The sequence below is a fragment of the Epinephelus moara genome, chromosome 17 (genome assembly GCF_006386435.1).
Source record: "Epinephelus moara isolate mb chromosome 17, YSFRI_EMoa_1.0, whole genome shotgun sequence".
Lineage (NCBI taxonomy): Eukaryota > Metazoa > Chordata > Actinopteri > Perciformes > Serranidae > Epinephelus > Epinephelus moara.
In genome coordinates, this window is record NC_065522.1 from 32,121,559 (window position 1) to 32,144,588 (window position 23,030).

Below are 23,030 nucleotides of genomic sequence, written 5' to 3' on the forward strand. Positions count from 1 at the left end.
AGCAACACATCCTCACTGTGACCTCGTCACATGTCCACGTTTGGTCATGGACTTTCCACGTCCACATATGACGTCCAAGGTACCCTGGGTGTGTTGGTTGTTGACGTTCTGGGACGCCGTGTCAACTTCAGCCTGTTACATGCATTGTCTGTTTTCAAAATACACTTCTGTTTTCACAGGAAATGTACAGTTTGATACAGTCTCTTTCAAAATAAAAGCACTACGTCGGTACAACACCACCAACTGATGTTTTTTTCCTTCAACAACACACACACGTGGTTGGGTTTAGGACAAAAGAACAGGGTTTGGCCTTATGATCTTACAGGAAGTGAACACCGGCCTCTCAGGTGAAAGTCGGGGGTTGTTGGACCCATCCACCACCCCTCCCACCTACCGCTAGGTGCTGTTAAACAACAGCGGTAACCAGTTGCGTAACATGCTGATGTGAAAGGACGGCTTTTTTTGTTGGTGCCTGACACCAGAAGTCACTGACCAAGTATTCAGCGACTTCTGAGTGAGACCAGGTTGGACACACTATGCAGAAAACAAAATCAGCTCATGCACTACATCACTTTAGAATAGTTTATGATACATTTAACATACAAACATATCCATAGTTTGTAGAATTGTACAAAACCAGCATTTCTACTGGCAACTGGGCAACCTGGTCTCAGTCCGAACTCGAAATCCAGCACTTGGGTAGTCAGACACTGACGAAAAAAGCCGTCTTTTCACATCGGCATGACATGTGGCTGGTCGATGTTATAGTTTAACTGCGCTTGGCAGCGTCGGGGGAAACACGGCAGGACAAGAATGAAAGTGAAGGGGGCACCAGTCTAAGTGGGGCGGGGTGGTGGATGGGTGACCACCGGGAGAGCGGCGTTTGCTTCCCGTAAGATTATAAAACCAAACCCTGTTCTTTTTTCAAAACCCAACCACATGCATTTGTTGTTGGAGTCAAAAAACATCTATACTGACGCAATGCTTTTATTTTGAAAGAGACTGTATCAAACTGTACATTTCCTGTGAAAACAGAAGTGTATTTTGAAAACAGACAATGCATGTAACAGGCTGAAGTTGACACGGCGTCCCAGAACGTCAACAACCAACACACCCAGGGTACCTTGGACGTCATATGTGGACGTGGAAAGTCCATGACCAAACGTGGACATGTGACGAGGTCACAGTGAGGATGTGTTCGACTGGGCTGTGTATATAACTTGTGTTCAGGTCTTCCATGTGCCCTAAACCTGTGAGATTTTGTATATATTTTTTAAAAGTTAAACCATTAAGAAATCTCCTGTGAAGTGTTAGCGACCATTAGTGGGGGTCAGGACCGTAGAATCATCCTGAGCCTGAACAGATTCAGACTGATGATATTCACAGCTGTTTTTATCGTTGATCTCTGGTCATATCTAATGTCAGCCTGATGTCGTAACAGATCTATAATCAGTGGAGCAACAGTCATTTTCCTTTGAACTGTGACTGTTATTTGACATTTGAGTTGCTAAGCATCAGTGGGCGATGTTTTCCCATTTGGAAAATACATTTCCTCTTTAGCTCCTTCTAAAGAAACACATCAAAGAAATTAAAACATGACATTTCTGTGGAAACACTGAACACACAAACAAAAGTATGACTATGAAACAAGAGTAGGAGATATTTCCTGTCTACGTGACTGATATTTATTTCCAAATAAACACTAAGATTCTGCACTGGAAACATGTTTACACTTCAAACAATAATTTACAGCCACACACAGCCACACAGCCACACACACATACACAAAGCTCACGTGCAGACTCAATCCAACAGTGCGTTAGTCTGACAGAAACCTTCATAAACGCTAATATATGATATCAGTTAAAAGAAAAAAAATCAGAGTATGACACAATTCCTGCTGGCAGACACATGCACTGTTGGTTTGAGTCTGAACATGAAGATAAAAATACAGAATCTGTCAGGACTAAGAGTGAACTTTCAGTCAGTTGTATCAAATGAGATCTGACAGGGTGCTTTTTAGTGCAAAGCCTGCAGAGGGCGCTGTTACTCAACAGGGACAGCAGACTAATCTGTCTGGGAGATTTTTAACTCTGCTCACAGTTTGTAGGCTACACATTAACTGCAGTGAAAGAAATCTGGAAACACCTTCTCCTGTGTGCCTGTGTTAGTTGTTGCTCAGAGTTTTCATATAACAGGAACCCTGTCGTCAACAGTATCTATAATATCTGGACTCCTTAACAACTCCCCGACTCTCCTCAATTACCTCAACAGTCCCTGGACCCTCCCCAATAACCTGGACTACTCAACAACCTCTGAACTCCTCAGCGAACCTTGAACTCCTCAGCGACTCCCGGACTCCTCAATAACCCCTAGACTCCTCAACAAATCCCAGACTCCTCAAGAACACCTGGACTCTCCTCAATGTCCTCTGAACTCCTCAACGTCCTCTGAACCCTCCTCCTGAATGACTACTGTCTGCAGAGCTGCCGGTGACTTCTGTCTCATACTTTCACCAAATTCTTTTCGTCCACATTAGGCAGAAAAGCGACTCCTTTTTCTCAGACGAATGCTATAAATATTTGTTTTCACTGAAATAAATAAAATCTGCGTGGTGTTTTCAGCAGGAAGCAGAATATTTTAGGAAATAAGGAAGGAGTTTATTTTAGCTGCAGCATCGACACTGATCCAAGTCTCTCAGGTGGTGTTCCTTCTCCTCATCAAAGACAGTCCCTGCCTTATGGACGCCCCCCTGCTGGACAACAGAGAGGACTGAGCGTCCCTCATGTTGTCTCTGAACGTCCTGGTGGAGTAGTAATACAGCAGTGGGTTTACCACGCTGTTGGACGCCGCCAGACACAGCGTCACCACCACTGCCCGCTGCAGCGCCACTGTGACAGCACAGTTCCAGTGCTCGCAAACAGCATGCAGGTGCAGAGATCGTATCACGTGATAGGGCAAAAAGCAAAATAGGAAGGTCACCGTCACCATGGTGACCAGGTGAACCGAGCGCCGTCGGTTGCGATGGCGAGTGTTGTTGGACTGATGGCTGCCTTGGGTGCTGAAGGGGGCCATCAGGCGCCGGATGATTCTGCTGTAGCAAAAGATGATGGTGAGGAAAGGGAGGAGGAAGCCAAGAACCACCGCCACGTAGTTTAAGATCAGGACACGCCCCCAAGAGGAGGGGCTGGATGGCTCAAAGCAACGAGGAAACCCTGCCCTGAGAGAGAGAACCAGAGGAAAGATGAGCAAACACGTTAACCACAGATTTCATTAAATACAGACGTAACACATTGTCCCTTCATCACTCAGCACCGAAAACATTGTGCTGTATTCATTATTCCTTCAATTTAGATCCTATTAGACCAAAGTGCTGCTGGTGACCCCTACAGGCTGCAGAGGTCATTACAGCCACAGCCGCAAAGTGGGGTTTATACTTCCGCTTCGGATTAACACTGTACCTACAGTATAAGCTCTACATAGACACATGCCCTACACCATAGCATTTTAAGTCTTGTGTGGATACGAGATGAGAAAATGCTAATAACGTTAGCATGTTAAATATGTGAGGGAAAAATGTTTAATATAAGTTGTTTGGTCAGTGAACCTTGTGAGCTGTAACGCAGCTGAATTTTGTAACGTTACCTTTGTTAAATGTTGCTGCTGAATTTTGTAACGTTACCTTTGTTAAATGTTGCTGTTGTCCCTGGCTTCATATGAGTAGAGGAGAAGATCGCTAGCTGCTAGGCTAATTTATACAATGTAAAATTCCATAGGCTTGTGCTAATAACGTTAGCATGTTGTATTTGTGGGGAAAATGTGTCCAGATAAAGACAAGTGTTTGTCTGTGAATGCTGCGAGTTATAGTGAAGCTGATTTGTGTTTAATGTGTGTTTAATGTGTGTTTTGAATCAACTAAACTTTACAGCACTTCACAGAAACTCTACCACCAACTAGTGTTTAGGAGGTGTAACTGCAGAGTGACACAGACACCACTGCACAAGTATAAATGCTGACAACAGCGTAGGCCACGTGTGTAGAGCTGACACACAAATAGAAATCCATCGTGAAATGTAGGACAGAACAAACAATATCCTGAGGAGTTATCTATCCTGAGATAAAGAGCTAAAAGGTAAAGTTTGTCCCGAGGGCGGCACTGAAGGAAGACAATAAAATATAAAGGCTTGATTCTCTGGGGAGCAAAGATGGGATCGTGAACTTTAAAGATAAAATGAACATTAGATGTTGTTGTGCAGCAAAATCTTTGTCCTGAGCTAAGAGAAGCGAAAGAGGCTCAGCAGAGCTGCAGAGATGGAGTTAACTCTCTGTGGGGTCACAACAACCTGGAACATGTTTTATTACTGTTTTATTTCTGTCTGGCTTTTGGAAAAAATGTGTGAGGAAGGTTTTTTATATGAAGACTTCTTTAAATAAATAAATAAATAAAAACTAACCCTAAAAACAGGTTTCTTCTGTTATATTCATATTCCTGAATGACAGCAGTGTGTCTACAGTCACTGTGAGGACAGCAGCAGCTAAAATCCCTCACTTTAGACACACAAAATCAAACTGCAGGAAACATCTGTCTAATGAAGCAAACGCTCTCCACGGTTTTAAAGATCTTTTTTAGCTCGTCAGACAATTAAAATGTACTCCAGTAAACGTAATGCTGCTCTTCTGTCTGTTATGTTTCAGTCATGAAGTCATCCTCCAACCCCCCATCAGTGTTTAGGTTTCCCTCCCGACGGCCATCGCTCCACTTCGTTTCTATGAAAACAAACTGACTGCAGGTCCTGTGACGGATTTTCACCCAGCAGCAGCCGGTCTGTTTGTATAGACATGAAGTGAAATCAATGGCTGTCTGGAAGGAGGTCAATCCATCAAAAAACATACAAAACAAAAAACAACAGTTCTTTAACTGCACTGTTGTTGTTTTTTTAAATCAGACTGACTCTCCTGAAAAAGTTATTATTATTGTTTTAAATTCATTTTAATTTGTAATTAATCAAAAATTATTACAAAAAATAATAATAAAGTTGTTTTTTTAATTTACCTTTGTTTTAAATGTAGAGTCTACCTAAGTGGGATAAGAATAAATACAAAAAAAGGGCAAAAGGTATTTTAGAAGAAAGACGAAGTAAAAAAAAAAAGTCAATTTCAAAACATATTGTAGTTATATTCTATAACTTTTTAAGTTAAGAAAATATTTCTTAAGAAATGAATAACTTTAAAAAGATCAATAAAAAATTAAATAGCAGATAAAATTAAAGGAGAATTAACATGGAGATTAAGTAAAAAATATTAATAAACTATATAAATAAGATAGCTACAAAGTTGCATAAGGGTAAAAAATTTAAAAACATCTTGTGTTATTATTATATTATATATATATTTCATAACTTAATAATTTTAAACTAAAAAAAGGAAAAAAGATTAAAAAAACAAGAAATTAAATTGGAGATATCAAAAAACTGAAAGATGTTCGACACTTGTAACAAATCACACAAAATCATAACAAAAAACATAAACAAAATTTTTGAAAAGGAGATAAAGTAAAAAAAAATTTACTTAGGATTAAAAGATAAAGTTAATAAAAGCAAATACAGTTTACATACTTTGGGCCTTTTTTTGGACATATTTCCCTAATTTATGTCCTTTTAAAATTTCAACAAATAAGTCACAAAAATCTAAACAAATAATATATATATATATTTTTTAAAGAGATTAAAACACTTGTGAGATGAATTTAAATAAACCAGGGCGCTTTGAGCCGCGACAAAATGTAGGGAAGCATTTTTTACACAACGACATGGTGGTGTGTTAAACAACCTCCCCTCTGCTCAGTTTATACACCCTTGATTCCTTCCCTCACCTCCTCTCCTCATGCCTTAGTACCTCCCACCTGAGATGCGAGTGGAGGAGACGAGGAAAGAGGAACTGAGGAAACAGGCATTTAACAAAAGGAGACATCTGTGCTGCGGAGCCGTCACTTTAAAGCAACATCCATTAAACACGGCGTGCGACGCAGCTGATGTCACGCCTCTTTTATACGTCACGTACCGGAGAACGAGAACGAAAACTTAGTTGTTTCATTTGGAAACCGCAGCAAAACGGTGCTCACACACTCTCACCTGTTCCTCACCCCATTGGACAGGAAGGGGGCGGAGGATACGCCCACAAACAGCCAGACTCCCAGACACACCAGTAATGTCCGAGTGGGCGTGGCCAGAGTGCGGTGACGAAGGGGCTGGGCCACGGCGAGCCAACGTAGCACGCTCAGGAGTGTGAGGAAGAGGATGCTGAGAGAGGAAGAGTGATTGTAAGGTCATTTCGTTGTGTTACTGAGTGTGTGTGCATGTGTGTGTGTGTGTGTGTGTGTGTGTTACCTTGTGTACAGGTTGACGTAGAAGCCGTAGACGCACAGTCGACACAGCCAATCAGGGAAGGGCCACACCCCGCCCTTGAAGTAATAAGCCAATCGCAGCGGGAGGGTGAGGGAGAAGCTGCCGTCTGATATGGCGAGGTTCATCATGACCACGCAGGAGGCGGAGTTTCTGCAGAGACAGAGAGTCGGAGTAAAACATGAACTCTAATATGAACTGTGACAGGAAGAGTCTGTTTATTTATTTGTTGTTTACATATTTCTGTGGATCTAAAGGTGGACGAGTGTAAACGATGCTCTCCAGAGGTCAAAGGTTAAAGCAGCAGGTGAGAGGTGTAAATATTTACAGCAGCAGACTGTCGGCAGGCAAATTAACCTCAGTAATAAAACACACTTTATTATGAAGTCCGGCAGGAAACAGAAACCTGCTCCTGCAGCTCAATGCAAATATTTACAGTCCTCTCTCACATGAAGGGTTAACTCAGGGTCACGTCCTGTCTGTTGTCACGGAGACGCAGATATTTATCTGACATGTTATTTACTGAAACATTTCTACATTACACAGCTCACAGACAGCAGCTTTAGAAAAGGGGAACTTACAATACAATAACGTTTATTTGTTTAAGAAGGGACAGTGTAGATCAATAAACATTCCTTTTAAAGAAAAGAAAAAAGAAAATGCAGATGCACCCAACTGCAGCCAGGGGCTGATTTATATTGGTAGTCCCCCTGCCAGATGTTTATCAGCATAGTTCCTAAAAGGTAATATAAAATCAATACAGTACACATGAAATATACAATTACAGTATTAGATACATTAAAACACATAACCGTCTTATCGTTGTGGTAAAGAGTCGGCCAGCGACACATAACAGAAGCATTGCACACATCATGTTGCCTCCAGTGCCTTAAGTATGTATATGCTTTACGCCGTGTTTCTGGGTGCAACCAAGTAACAAGCAGACGGGGGAGAGGGGGCTGTATGGGGTGTGTGGATAGTGTGTCAGCCTGTAGCAATGCAGAGTCCAGTACATAGATCTTGTTGTGGTTGTGATCAGTTGTGATAGATGACAGTAATAGATGTAGAGACACTGGGGGTTAAAGTGCTGGAGTAATGTAAAACACTAGAAAGTAAAGTGCTGTAGAGCTGTTTTCCAAGAGCTCTTAGTTACTTTGCAAAGTACATGGTAAACATTTGAGCCTGAGACCAGGAAAAAAAAAGAAAAAAGAGAGAGATAGATAAATAAAAATAAATAAATAAGAAAAAGAAAAAGAAATAATTAGTGAAATAAATAATAAACAGCAGCCAGAGGAGCAGGGACTGTTTGGGGTGTGTAGATGGAGTGTAAAACTGCAGCAATGCAAGGTCCAGTTCATAGTTCTTGTTGTAGTTGTGATTAATTGGTTGTAGGAGTCAGTTATATTCACTTCACCCAGTTCAGACTGTCACCACATTTTCATATGTTTGCCTACAATAAGCAGTGCGCCCAAATTCATACATGTCTCATTGGAAGGCTGCGATCATGTGACCAGTGTGTTGACAGCAGTAAACAAGGACGCAGTGAACAGAGAAGCCTTCGTAAGGAGGCAGGTTGGGGAGGTGGATGAGTCACAAAAAAACAGACTCTCACCTGGAGTCACGTGCTCGGATCTGTGTGAACTGTGAGTCATTCATACAATTCATACATGTTATTCCTATGTTCTCAAAAAATATCAGTTAACATGAACAACTCTCTCCCTAATCCAAAATCTAGAGGAAAGTGTGATGTCATAGGTCAGGTCAGGGGTCGGCAACCTTCACTATCAAAAGAGACATTCAGGGCCCAAACAGCTCCCAGACAATCTGCCTGGAGCTGCAAAACATTGCAACATTACACCTCAACATTACTAACAGCTTTAAATGAGCATTTATGAATGTTTAACCACAAGGTTTGAGTTAATGATTGTTCCACATGCGGACAGGAGGAGCCGAGGCTCAAATGTCTGATCTTCTGATTAGTGGACGACCCGCTCGACCTCCTGAGCCACAGCCCGGTGAGTCTCACAAAGTCAACCTAAGCTGTCTGTGAAGATTTTAGGGACATAAAACTTTAACAATGGACTTTTATCTGAAGGCTCACTGTGTCTGCTGTGTGGCACAGTTCATTGTTTGGGACCAAATTAGTATTTTATATGTTTTGAACTGATTTTTGAGTCATAAACTCATTACTGTGATGCATCCAGAGACACATTTCAGGACTTCCCTTCAATGTAGCGCGATAAATATGAGGGTAGAATGAAGGGTGAGATGGAGCGGCGGTTTGGCATCTGCAGCGATGAAATGATTTCCTGGTCCATCTCCGTCCCAACCCTCACCTATGGTCATGAGCTCTGGGTAGTGACTGAAAGAATGAGATCACAGATACAAGCGTCTGAAATGAGTTTCCTCTGTAGGGTGTCTGGGCTCAGCCTTAGAGATAGGGGGAGGAGTCAGACATCCGGAGGGAGCTCGGAGTAGAGCCGCTGCTCCTTCATGTTAAAAGAGAACACACTGGAGGGATTAAATATCTCTGGGAACGCCTCAGGGTCCCCCAGGAGGAGCTGGGAAGCGTCACTGGGGAGAACTCAAATATAATGATTTCCAAGAAGTATAAAAAAAAAAAATTGTGTCTGAACATGCTGATGTCATTACCGTTGCACAGTGTTTACGGCCCTGTCTTAATCACAGCATTTTTACCTCCACCAAGGAGGTTATGTTTTCGCCAGCATTGGTCTGTTTGTCTGTTTGTGCGTCTGCAAAATAACTTAAAAAGTTATGAACGGATTTTGATGAAATTTTGGTGGTGATCAGCTGAAGCAAAGTGGATAAAATAATAAAATAGCACTGTGTATTCACCGAGTTTTAGAATAGACTCATCCAGACCTGCGCCACTGGTTGGCAGTGGCGAGCATGCTAGGCTCCCTGCAATATCAAAAAATGCCAGAATGGTAACCATTGATCTGATTGTTACCAGGTGTGTTTATTCCTGCCCTTACAAAAGGTAGCATAACGTTAGTGATTGACAAACGTTAGCGGTTAGTGAAAGTTAGCTAAACGTTAGCGATTACCTAACGTTAGCCAACGTATGCCATATACAACCTAACAATGATAGTGATGCAAATAACCTAATTGTGATGCAGGCTGCAAAATCTGATGCAGAGAGGGAGGGAATATCACCTACTTGGCGGAGGTCTGCACTCTCTGAGTGCTTTTCTAGTTCAAAAAGTTTTTTTTAAAATTTTTTTGACCCATGATGCAACACAAAGAAGAGGAGACAAAAGATGGCTACAAGGTGAGATTATTTGTCATATTTTGATGTTGCTAATTGGTTATCTTTACGCATCCATGTCTTCACACCAAAGTTGAACATTAACGTAATATGTAAAATTTCATCTTCTTTTAAAGTTAATAATTTAATAGTCTCCTGTAACAAAGGTATTAAGGAGCCCAGCTGTAGGTGAAAATATTTCAGCTGAGTCATCATGACTTCTGCTGTTTTAAAATAGCTTAGCTCCGCCCATCATCAGCGCACTGCAGAGCGTCACCTGCTAACAGTCACTCCGAGTGTTTAAAGGTGACTTAATGACACAGTGTCTGACAGATATTGATGTCAGAGCATCTGCAGAGGACATGAACTCTAAACATCTTTACTGACTTTTTTTATTTCAGCCTGAGGATCTTGGATCGTGTTACGATATGAGGTTTGCATAAAACATAGGCGTGTTATTCATATCCCCGTGTGCCTGACCTGTATGCAAATTAACTTAACGGTCAGATTGTAAACAACAAGCAGCAGTTTGAAATCCTGATGTGATGGCGAGGTCAGAGCTCAGGACCGTGTCTGAACAGTGGGGACGTCTCAGTCTGACGCCTTTGATACTGAACATCAACATCTGATCATCTTTAGATTACAGATACTCTAAAATATGCTCCTATCAGCTTTCGTGCTGATCAATAACATCTCTGTTGAACAGTAAAAGCTACTGTGTGGCATATTAGATGTGACGTCAGCTGACAGGCTAAAAATGGAAACAAAAAACAGGTTCTTCTTCAATCCACTGAGATGAACAGATATGGAGAGCACCACCTGAATATTTCTCATTTCTCAACAGTACAATACAGACATTCTTCAGACATTCCATGACACAGTGTCAATGGCAGCTGTTGCCTCTCCAATTTATTTTTAGACAAACTTTGAAGCGTCATTTAGCCCGCTTCCCGACAAGTGACATGGTTGGTACCAATGGATGCCTTAGGTTGTCTAGTTTCACAAAATACCACTACATTTGTGCTAGCTTAAAAAATGAACGGGCCACAGCCTCTTAAAGACATACATGTTTGTTTGTTCAGATGGTGAAGGCATATAATGAATGGCAGTCAATAGAGAGTCCTCACAAAGATAGACATACATGTTTTTTTCTGTGTGTCCTGATGATGAAGGCAAATAGTGAATGAAAGTAAATGGAGAGACATAAAAATGATAGACATACACATTTGTGTGTCCAAGTGATGAAGACTGAGAATGAATGGAAGTCAACAAAAAGGCTTGACAAAGACAGAGATACAGGTTTGTGTGTACAGATGACAAAGACTGAGAATGAATGGAAGTCAATGGAGAGTCCTCACAAAGACAGAGATACAAGTTTGTATGTGTTCCGATGGTGAAGGCATATAATGAATGGAAGTCAATAGAAAGGCGTCACAAAGATAGACATACATGTTTATTTGTGTGTCCTGATGATGAAGGCTAATAGTGAATGAAAGTAAATGGAGAGACATCAAAATGATAGACATACACATTTGTGTGTTCAGATGATGAAGGTTGACAATGAATGGAAGTCATTGGAGAGTCCTCCCAAAGATAGAGATACAGGTTTATGTGTGTGTGTTTTGATGATGAAGGCTGAGAATGGATGGAAATCAATAGAAAGGCCTCACAAAGACAGAGACATGTGTTTGTGTGTTCAGGTGATGAAGGCTGAGAATGAATGGAAGTCAACAAAAAGGCCTCACAAAGACAGAGATTCAGGTTTGTGTTTACAGATGATAAAGACCGAGAATGAACGGAAGTCAATGGAGAGTCCTCGCAAAGATAGAGATACACGTTTGTGTGTTCCGATGGTGAAGGCATATAATGAATGGAAGCCAATAGAAAGGCCTCACAAAAACAGAGATGCATGTTCGTTTGTGTGTTCAGATAATGACAGCTGATAATTAATGGAGGTCAGTGGGGAGACATCAAAATGCTAGACATAGATGTTTGTTTGTACGTTCAGATGATGAAGGTTGAGAATAAATGGAAGTCAGTGGAGAATCCTCACAAAGATAGTGATACACGTTTGTGTGTCTGTGTTTTGATGATGACGGATGGCGGCGCGCATGTACGCAGCGGCTCGGTACTCTCTTCCTTCAAGGTTGAGAATAAATGGAAGTCAATGGAGAGACATCAAAGGGACAGACATACGTGTATGTTTGTGTGTTCAAATGATAATGACTGAGAATGAATGGGAGTCAATGGAGAGGCCTCACAATGATAGAGACCCATGTTACCTGCGGCTGCTCTGCAGGAAGAAGACGACCAGCGCTCCGATGTTGCAGAGGAACGCCACAGGAAACAGCAGCAGGTAGGTGAAGGTGTAGGCGCGGTACTTGAACGCATCGTCGTTGTGGAAACATGCCGCCAGCACCGAGGAGTTGTTGCCAACGGGATTGGTTAGCAGGCCTTCAACAAAACACACACAGAGTTTTTGCGCTGAATATTTTTTCATAGACATCAGTTACTGACTCTGAAATAAACATGATACAGATTTCTTAATAACTTATGACTCCAGGGGAGGTTTGGTGACACAACAGAAAAGCTCTGTCTGACTCTGCAGACTGAAACAAACTGTTACTTTCTAACTGTACCTGAACACACCACTGGCCAAAACCACAACACCAGGAAATGGTCTGCATGTTTGCGTGTGTGCGTGTGAGAGTGTGTTTCTGGTATGTAAAGCAGGCCAAACAAGTCAGCCTGTTTAAACAAAGCTGCCTTCATGAACCAAACACCTGCTGAATATAAATCTGAAGTCATATTCAAAGTTTGACTGCGTGCTTCTCTAATTAAATATAATATCTGATGTACTGAGCGTGCTCTAATATCAGACCTCATGCAGCGCTCTGTTAAAGAGGGGCAGATGTATCTGTTAACATGAGTTCAAAGGAAATGAAAAGTTTGTTGTCAGTAAACTGAGAAGGCTTCATGTCAAAGATCATAATATGGCTCAAACTGACCGTCACACTTACTTTACTTTTTTACACCAGTTTCTTGTTGTGTGCTCCTTAAAACCTGTGTGACAGTTTTTGTGTCGACTGACTGATAGCTGAGGACTGAATACAGTCAACATGTCAAACTCAAGAAATGAAGAATTCTCCACTCAGCAGACTGTGAACAATGTTCCCACACTAATTTCTCCCAGCATGTCCAAACACTAACTGCTTTGACCTTTGACCTCCTCGCTGATTTGTGTTTATAGTATAGCTGCTGCTGAAAAACAGTTTACTCTAATGTTTGACCCCAGTGACCATCTATGAACGGAAAATCCAGCGGCACAGAGGACCAAGTAAATAAGACGCAAAGAAAACTGAGCTCTGTGAAACACCTGATTTTCAGGGGAAAATAAAAACAGGTCTGTTTTCAACTTTCTGATAATCTATCAGCTGTTTTGTGTTTTTTTGTTTCTTTGTTTTTCTTTCTAGTTATTTTGTGTCTCTCTTTGCGGTTGTTTCTTTTGTCTGTGGTTGTTTTGTCTTTGCAGTAACTCTGTGTCTCTTTGTGGTCATTTGATGTCTCTTTGCAGTTGTTTTGTGTCTTTGTTGTAATTTGGTGTCTCTTTGTGGCTGATGTCTGGATGCGTTTCACATACTTCTTTTTTCTTCTAGTAGATACTGCAGCTGCCCTAAAAAGTTTGTGTTGTTGTATGCAGTTTATGCACAATCAGGACACACTACTCATGACATCACAACCTGAACTTTGACCCTCTGGCGCATACAGCTGTTACCTGGGAGATAAAACAAAACACCATTAACAGTGTTATTTTTATACGATACGATCCTTTACTGTCCTCGTGGGTAAATTCAACCTGGACTCAGGAGCTTTCGTGTTGCTGCCTTACAGTACTAGTCCAGAAAGAATGACCAGCATGCACCATAAAAAAAGACATAGTGCACACAGCAGTGCTGCACATCAGCCGGTCATGTACAGCACACAACAGAGCACCATAAGAAAACACAACACAGCTCCAAAAGAGACATTATTCAAAATCTGACTTGAGGCCGGCACAAATGAGTTTTTGAATCAGGTACAGCTCTGTGCTTTTGTTGTTTGTATTTATGAATATTTTGTTGACTTAAATAATCAATATTCCTGTTATTACTGGACTATTTGATTAGTAATTAGTTACTTGAACGTGCTGTCATCTGTTTGCAGCTTAGCCGATGTGTCGTATCGTCCGCTGTGCAGAGGATTGTGGGTCATTATTTAGAGTTTTCATTCTCATTTCTCTTCAGTTCCTCAGTGCTTCTTACATGAACACAGTTCATGTGAAAAAAATCACTAAATATGGAAATATATGGTTTTCACTGGACGTTGAAATGTACGACAAACAAGACGTCAGAAATACTTAAATCAGGTTTTCTATAAAGTTTAGAATCAAGACATTTGTTTAAAGCCAGTCAACTGAAACAGCAGTTGGTGCATCAGTCACAGTCCTCATGACACCAGAACACCAACACCTCTAAAACTGAGTGTAGAAGAAACTGCACTGAACGCCATCAAGGGAATTCTCAGAGTGTAATTTCAGACTTTCCAGGAACTAATCTGAGCCCAAAGGTCACAAATCTTCTTCAGATCTCATCTCGCCCTTTAAAAGTTTTCACTCACCGTTCATCCTGTCACAGCTCCATCTCTCCACCGGCCGTCTGTGTGTTCATCCTTCTGATCATCACCCCTCCGTCTCTCTCTTTTACTTCTGTGCTGTCGTTCAGTATTCAAATCCTCCTGTGAGACTGTGTGGGTGTGTTCAATGCAGGAGTTTCCATGGAAGGAGGCGTACACACGGGCAGAAGGCCAACACACACTCAACAGTTTCTTTAACACTTATCCAAGCCCACAGAATACACACACACACACACACACACACACACACACACACACACAAACACACACACACACACACACACACACACNCAGAATACACACACACACACACACACACACACACACACACACACACACACACACACACACACACACACACACACACACACACTTTTCTAAACATAAAGTTTCCTCTGGACCCGTTTTTGACCTTTAATGAACCAGGATCTGATTCTTTAAACAGAACGAGTGCAGTATCTTGATGATGTTACACAAATTATATTACAGTGTTCTGCCTGCCAGAGCGGCTGCATTATAAAGTTACACAATCCAACACACACACACACACACACACAAGGAAAACTGAACAGCAGAAGGAAACCTGAAGGCAGCCACAGAAACAGGTTTTTACTAAGATCCGATCGAGGCTAATTGATTTATGAACTCCTGCCAGGCGACAGTCTTCTTTAGCAACACTGTCACTTCCTATTGGTCGACTGCCCCTTCGTCACCGATCACAGTCTGATCTCTTTATGACTTCATCAAGTGATTCTCTTCAACTCTATTAAAGTATTAAAATACCAAAACAGCTCCAAACTCTCAATGTGTCACATCCACGTTCACTTTTTATTAAATCTTTATTAAGTCACGTCATACAATGTGTAACATGTTCATGAACAGGTGTCATTGTTAGCACTTAAAGTTTTAAAGGAAAAGCAAATTATGAATCTAAAAAACAATCCAATACGTGATTTCACAAAAAAAGAACTAACAAAATAAACAACAGAACATGATGGAAAGTGATGCAGAGGAATGAATAATACAATAAATGGTTTTAAATGTTGACAAAGGATAAGTGTATGGTATGTAAGGTCATGTTAATGTTACTGCTGTAAGACTGTGCCTATTTAGTTGGGTGAATCAGTACAATGGACAACATGTCTACAACAATGGAAACATCTGCACACCAACACAACTGGCCGAGACAGACACAAAAAATGTTCCCAGGCTGAGATCAATGCCAAAAAATGTCAGTTTATTCAGAACATGATGGACTGAAACGTTTGCTGCTGTTTTGATCACTTTTTATTATTGTTTTGCACTTTGAGCGCTCATCATGTTGTGCGTGGATGTCCGAAATAAACTGACATTTGTTGGCATTGATCTCAGCCTGGGAACATTTTTTGTGGCTGTCCAGGCCAGTTGTGTTGGTGTGCAGGTGTCTCCTCTCAAACACAAAGCTAATATAATGTTTTAGTATAATGTACATTAGGGATGGGGAAACAATTGCCTTTTAGATGCATCGCGATGCGGACAAAGACAATTTGGTATCGATTCCCAGTAATCAATTATCCAAATGTTTATTCTATGTCTTATTATGTCTATTCTAGATTATTCAATCACTTAGCAGCCAACAATATTTTATATAAACATCAATACGGCTTTCGTAAACGACATTCTACTGAGCATGCCCTCATTCAACTTGTCAACTATATTTCATTAGCTCTTGATAATAAAAAATTTGCCCTTGGAGTCTTCTTGGACCTGAGTAAGGCATTCGATACGGTCAGTCATGATATATTGATTGCCAAACTCAACAGATACGGAGTGGAGGATGCTGCCATGAAATGGTTCAGAAACTATTTAACTAACAGAGAGCAATATGTTCATTTGGCAGGCTTTACTTCCAAGAAATCACAAATTATGATTGGTGTTCCTCAGGGATCAATCCTGGGGCCTTTACTGTTTTTAATTTACATCAATGACATGGCCACGACATGCACCAAACTTCTCCCAGTACTATTTGCAGACGATACAAACCTCGTAGCTGCACACTAAGACTTTAATATTTTAATTAAAACTGTCAATGAGGAAATATCCTCTATTGCGGAATGGTCTCAATGGAACAAACTTACCCTCAATGCAAAAAAAATGCAGCTTCATGATTTTTTGCAATACTAATAAACATTATCCTATAGAATTAGCTAAAATCTTTATCAATCATACTCAAATTGAATTGGTTAGTTATTATAGTTATAATAATAAGTTATTATAGACAGCGGTCTTAAATGGTCTGATCATATCGACCTTGTCTCTAAGAGATCTGCGAAAATGCTTGGCATTCTGAGGAAGGTTTGTCCCTTAATTCACTCCTCAGCTTATTTAACCTTATACTATAGCTTTTTGTTCCCTTTCATTAATTATTGTAACATTGTCTGGGCAGCAACCTATCCTACATACCTGAATAAATTAAGTGTCATACAGAAGAAATATCTCAGATTTATATCCCACTCAAATAGATATGCACCCTCTGCACCTCTTTTTAAGAAATATAAAGTACTCCCCATTGACAAGGTAAATGTTTATCAAACATGCTTACTTATGCATAAGTTAATATAATAGGAAACAGGATCTTCCAGACACTTTCAGAATTTATTCATCCCCACCACATATGTACACACATATCAAACTAGACACAGCAACTACAGTCTACTCTTACCCCGCACACGGACTTCAAGACACCAATTTAACATTACTTTTAGAGGTCCTAAGCTCTGGAGTGAATTAAGCTCTTCACTGCGATCAATGTCCTCCCTTTCTGCTTTCAAAAAGCATTTGAAGAAACTTCTATTACCCGCCTGATCCCTGTGCTCATCCTTCTCTAGCATGATTTTATCAGTCCTTCTGATTGTGGGTGGCTTGCTTTTGCTGCGTCTTTCCTGGGTTTAAATTTTATTTTGTTGTTGCTTCTTGTTTTGTATTGTTTTTGTTTGTTTTCTTTTGTTTTGTTGCTGAGTGTTTAGCCTGCATGTCATGTGATTGATATGGGCAGGTGTGGAACTCTGTACAAGCCTGCAGAGGCTTCGTTCCCACCTTGCATAGTTTTGTACTTGTACTAAAGTTGTGCTAAACAATTAAACTAAACTAAACTAAAACTAAACTAAACTATTAATGATATTGAAAGAACAAAAGTGGCGGAACTCAACTGTGAGAGCAGTGTAGCATCTGGACAGCCTACAGTGTAGATTTGCTAAAGTTAACTTGTTATTCATGTTGACAAACAGCAGCGGTTGCAAACTTGTTTGAATTTAACCTCTAGATAATTATATTTATGAGGTGTATGTGAAGTATACTGTGAATACTGACTCCATCATCACCCAGAGACTAACGTTAAGGGAGCGGAGCAGCAATCAGCAGTGATGTTAACAAACAACACCGGCTGACCAACTCACACTGCAGCATTAAACAACTGTAAGTGCTCAGAGCTAACGGTGCAGCAGAGAGGCTGCTCCATAACGTCAATAACAACACAGTGGAGTGCGCTGCCTCCCCCTTATTGTGATAGGGTGAATCCCAATTCTCTTTTTTCGCCCTACCCCTTGCCCCTCCAAGCAGAGTGTCAAGGGCTAGGGGCTTGAAATATCCCCCTAAGAATTGGGACACCACTTCAAGCCCGCACACAGAAAATGTCTATAAGCTTGTCAGGGATGTGTAAATGTTTTTTGGCTGTTTGGTTGTTGTGAATTGCGTGGTAAGTGGCCATGAGTTATGCTGTAAGACTGGAGAAAGTAGGTGGGAAATGACCAGGAGTTACACTGGAAGTCTGGGCAAAGTAGGACGTAAGTGAACGGGAGGTACGCTCTATGAACCAGCCTAGTTATACTGTAAGACACGGGGAAATACGTGCGGGAAGTTAGCGGGAATTACACTGTACGTCTGTGGAAGTTGGGGTAACGTAGGTGGTCTTAACCCTAACCCTCGACGGAAAGAGAATTGGGACACCCCTACACGGGCATGCGCATTTTCGAGGGGTAGGGTGAAGGGGTGAACTGGGATCGGCCCCAACTATCATACAGGCAGGAGACTGTAAGCTGCTTTCAGATTAATCAATTCATCAATTAATGCAGTAAATAGGGCTGACCTTTGACTTCATTTTGGAAAATCGAAGCTTCGGAGCTCAGAACAATTTTAAATCGAAGCCTTCGATGACCGGGGGGTGGTAGTCAAAAAGGTAGTTTCTTGCAACTCTAGAATTAAGATAAAAATTATTCACAAACGAAAAAAACACTTCTGGTTGCTGATAAGTAGTGTTTAACTTTTAACACTAAAAATTAAAACCCTCGGCGCGCACCTCAGGTGAACATAAATGACAGGTTATACACTTCTGTTTAGAATAAAAAATCTTAAAAAAAAAAAAATCTTTTTTTTTTTGTTTCAAAAAAATAAAATCCATGTTGTTTCATCTCTGTGTCTTACGGAGGTAAAAAACAAGATATCATTGCCGTTTTTTTAAATAGTGAATTTCTTCAACTAATGTATCAGCTCAAAACACACCACATCACCACAGAAGCATCTGGTGACCACCATATTGCGGCGATGCGCCTGCACAACTCCATTTCCTATTTTTATCTTTTTTCATCATTTCCTCCCACGACTCACTATGCGCACACAGCAGCGTGCTCTGATGAATCATGAGGCTCCAGGTCTGGTTTCTCATTCAGACACACTTGTGTGTCTTCAGCCGACCTGACCAGGCGAAAGTTTTCTTACATTTGACACAACAGTAGGGTTTGTGTCCAGTGTGGACACGCTCATGTTCTCTAAGTCTGTCTGCTGTATAGAAACGTCTGTCACAGTGCTCACACTGATGTGGTTTGACTCCAGCGTGCATGAGCTTGTGTTTGTGCCGTGAAGATGAACTTCTAAAACTTTTCCCACATTGCTTACAGCTGTATGGTTTCGCTCCAGTGTGGACATGCTCATGTCTTGAGCACTGGTATGATGTTGGGAATGTTTTCTCACAGTGTTTGCACTGAAAGGGTTTCTCTCCAGAGTGGACACGCTCATGAGACAGTAGGGAACTAGCGGACCTTAAGACCTTCCCACACTGCAGACAAGGGTAGCTTTTCTCTTTAGTGTGGATGTTTCTGTGATTGTTGTAAGCACACAGCTGAGTGAATCTCTTCCCACACTCATCACAGCTGTATGGTTTCAGTCCGGTGTGGATCCGTTCATGGACCCTGCGGTCTGTTACAGAAATGAAACTTTTCTCACAGTGTCTGCAGTGGTACGGTTTCTCACCAGTGTGGATACGTAGGTGTATTTTAAGAGTTTCTGACCGAGTGAAAGTTTTGCCACATTCATCACAGTGGTGCGGTTTCTCTCCAGAGTGTGTGACACTGTGTGCTTTGAGGTGATATAACCGAGCAAAGGCTTTCCCACATTTGTCACAGCTGAAAGGTTTCTCTCCACTGTGAGTATGTTGGTGAGTTCTATAGTTACTTGGACTTGAAAAACGTTTCCCACACTGCTCACATCTGTATGGTTTCTCTCCAGTGTGAACTCTCTGATGAACCTTTAGCTCCCCTGCTGTGGTGAAGCCTTTGTCACACTGCTGACAGTGGTGGGGTCTCTCTTCACTTGTCACACTGCTGACAGTGGTGGGGTCTCTCTTCACTGTGATATCTTTGATGATGAAGCTTTAGGCGTGAGTTTAGAGCAAATTTGTGGCCACACTCCTGACACTGAAATGGTTTCTCTCCAGTGTGAACTTTCTGATGAACATGAAGAGTTCCGACTGTTTTGTATGTTTTCTCACACTGGTCACAGCTGTGTGGTCTCTCTTCAGAGTGTGTGAAGGCCTGGTGTTGTTTTAAATGATGGAGAGCTGTAAAAGCCTTCTCACACTGGTCACAGCTGTACGGTCTCTCTCCAGAGTGAACTCTCTCATGACTCTTCAAACTGTATATCGTGTAAAACTTTTTCTCACACTGGTCACAGCTGTACGGTTTCTCTTCAGAGTGGATACGCTGGTGTTGTTTTAGGAGTGCTGCAGTGGTGAAAGCTTTCTCACACTGCTCACAGCTGTATGGTCTCTCTCCACTGTGAACTCTCTGGTGACTCTTTAATCGCTGTGATGTAGGGAACGTTTTCAAACACTGGTCACAGCTGTAAGATCTGGTTTTATTTCCAACTCTCTGTTTCTAAAGCAAAAGACAGACAGACAGAGTGTTAGTGAGGAGGGCTGAAGATAAAATGTTGACTTCATATCTAGTTTCACATGTCTGAGAAGACTCCAGACATGAACACATCAACATGCCAGTAGGTGTCACAGTCACTGCGCCACCTACTGGCAACAGAACATAATCCTTGTCGGACAATCATCCTTTGATTCAAATGCAAAATTTAAGTGCCGTGGTCTACAATTGATTTACAGCAACATGATTTAAAAAAAATTTTAAGAATTTTTTTTTTCTTCCAAAAATTGCACAGATACAGACAACAAAACACACATTCACAATAACTCACATATTTAAAGAAAGAAAAATAAATAAATGAGTAACAACAAACAAACAAAACAAAACATCAGATAAAAAAGGACAAAATAAAAGACGACAACAACATAAATACACTCTACACACAACTACTTCATAGTGATTGTGTTCCCTGATGCCCAAGAAATTCCAATAAAGGTTTTCATATTTTTCAAATTCTCCTGCCTTTCCTCTAGTTATATAAGTCAGTCTTTCAAATACAACACAAAATGCCCACATGCCTCTCGAAGGTATATCCATTTTTCTCCAAGAAAGAGCGATCATTCTCCTGGCCTGCAGGAGTCCAACGTCAATTGGAGTTGTCTGTTGTGAACTGGTAGCAAAGTAGTACACACAATTTTGCCTGGTGAGGTACCTTCATTCCAACAATCTCAGATATAGTCCCAACAACTGCTTTTCCAGTATTTCTGCAATTTTGGATATTCCCATACACAATGGAACACAGTCCCCTTTCCTTCTAAACATTTAACATAAGTGCCTGGGATGTCAGGGGACCAACGGTTCAGCTTGACTGGGGTAACCATTTGTATTACAGTAATTTAATTCTCACATTGATTGATTGTTTTTAGCTTTAAGGCCTTGAGCCTCTCTATAGTAGACTCTGTATCATATGTTATCAAAACTCCATAAAATAAAGAAACTTGACTTCACCCTTTCAGGTTTAGAATCATGAGGATTTTAAGATGTGATAAAGGTGGTTCAGATGTTAAATTCTTATTTTTAGATAGTATGAAATGCTTCAATTGTAAATATCTTAAAGCCTCAGTGTGTAAAAATGGTGAGTAACAGTGACATCAGCGGTCAAATTCTAGATTGCAGCGCTCACTCACTCACTCACCCCTCCCGTCGGGTAAGTGACGGTGGCATCGTAGGACAAAAAGCCTTGCGCAGACAGCAGAGTTTTTCAGGAGTATCTAGCGACGAGGTGAATATTTATTTGGGAATCTAAACCATGTTACCATATGTTATAGCTTACCAGTGAGATATAGGTTATCTGTGAGATATATGTTAGGAGTGTTTTATTTCTAATTGTTTTGGTAACACGAGCATTAGCACAGTGATGCTAAAATAACACGTTTTATGTGATAGTCACAGTACAGTGGTTGGTACGATTATAATATATGCGTTTCCAGAGTGTTCTTCCACAGGACACAGGGAGAGGAGGAAGAGGGAGAGGGAGAGGAGGATGTCAAAAGAATTACTTCGTAATTACCTTTAAAACAACAGAGACCGGAGCCGAAATATTAAAGTTTAACAGAATTTATTTTCTTGTACAAGAGGAGCGTTTCACAGTGCAACACACAAGATGAGGTTACAGAGAAAAGGCTCCGTGAGGAGCATCAACTGCAAGTTTTTATACAGCATAGGTGGGCGTTGAAGTTCAACCGTTTCAGTTCTCCTAATCTACCAAGTACAGTCTTCATAGATAACAGCAGTCTTCAGTTGGTGTGACACCCTGTCACACTGCCCTCCAGATGACATGTCCCCGACCTGTCTCCGACCCTCGGTTTCTCCCACTTCCTCTTACAGATAAATGCTGAACTTCCCTTAACCTTAACTGCCTGCTGATGTTGCAGTACGAAACAGGAACAATTCTTCATGACTTGCACAAACAATGGCATGAATAAACAGTGTGATCACAATTTTTATAAATTGTGAGGAAGACCAGGGAGAGGAAGGGGGCGAGGGGGTAGAAGCAGTGCAGGAATGGCCAGGCGAGGAGGTGTGTCTCGGCTACCCAGAGGGAAGAGGAGGAGGAGAGGATGGCAGCCTTCACAGCAGCGCAAGAGGAATCAACAGATTAAGCTGTAGGCTAGGCTAACCATTTAGCTGTAGCTCTGGATAACGTTAGCCAAGGCTAGGATAACGTTAGCACGTAAACGTAGCCGTCACTCGAACTTAGACAAGAGGGAAAAGTAGCTGCAAACATGAAGCCAAAATGATTATAAAATATCAGATTGAAGTACCTGTCTAGCAGAAAGCAGGCAACCTCCACATCCCTTGTGAAATCCTTCTCCTTCAGGAGTTNAACATGAAGCCAAAATGATTTTAAAATATCAGATTGAATTACCTGTCTAGCAGAAAGCAGGCAACCTCCGCATCCCTTGTGAAATCCTTCTCCTTCAGGAGTTCTTTCCACCTGGAATAAGCAAC

General features: G+C 41.2%; 2 protein-coding genes and 1 long non-coding RNA gene across 4 annotated transcripts in view; all 3 read right to left on the reverse strand.

Annotated features, from left to right (window-relative positions):
* Positions 1-1,659: 1,659 nt before the first annotated feature.
* cysltr3 (cysteinyl leukotriene receptor 3) lies at positions 1,660-14,437 on the reverse strand. Of its 2 annotated transcripts, XM_050067525.1 has the most exons (5): positions 14,326-14,437; positions 11,952-12,123; positions 6,387-6,554; positions 6,132-6,299; positions 1,660-3,220 (listed from the first exon to the last, which is right to left on the reverse strand). In XM_050067525.1, exons 1-5 carry the CDS (start codon positions 14,330-14,332, stop codon positions 2,698-2,700), a joined length of 1,038 nt encoding a protein of 345 aa, XP_049923482.1. In that variant the 5' UTR covers positions 14,333-14,437; the 3' UTR covers positions 1,660-2,697. The 2 variants fall into 2 exon arrangements, with proteins under 2 accessions (XP_049923482.1, XP_049923483.1); XM_050067526.1 differs by lacking the exon at positions 6,132-6,299.
* Positions 14,438-15,149: 712 nt separating this feature from the next.
* LOC126403888 (zinc finger protein 431-like) lies at positions 15,150-19,963 on the reverse strand (the record flags this gene model as incomplete). The annotated part of the gene is made up of 1 exon (XM_050066708.1): positions 15,150-19,963. A coding segment is annotated over one exon (924 nt), but the record flags the coding sequence as incomplete, so codon positions are not given.
* A 5-nt stretch (positions 19,964-19,968) lies between these two features.
* LOC126404396 (uncharacterized) overlaps positions 19,969-23,030 on the reverse strand; it is a 34,187-nt gene continuing 31,125 nt past the window's right edge. The window contains exon 3 of the long non-coding RNA XR_007571461.1: positions 19,969-20,525. This is a non-coding gene — a long non-coding RNA (uncharacterized LOC126404396). The remainder of the gene's footprint in view (positions 20,526-23,030) is intronic.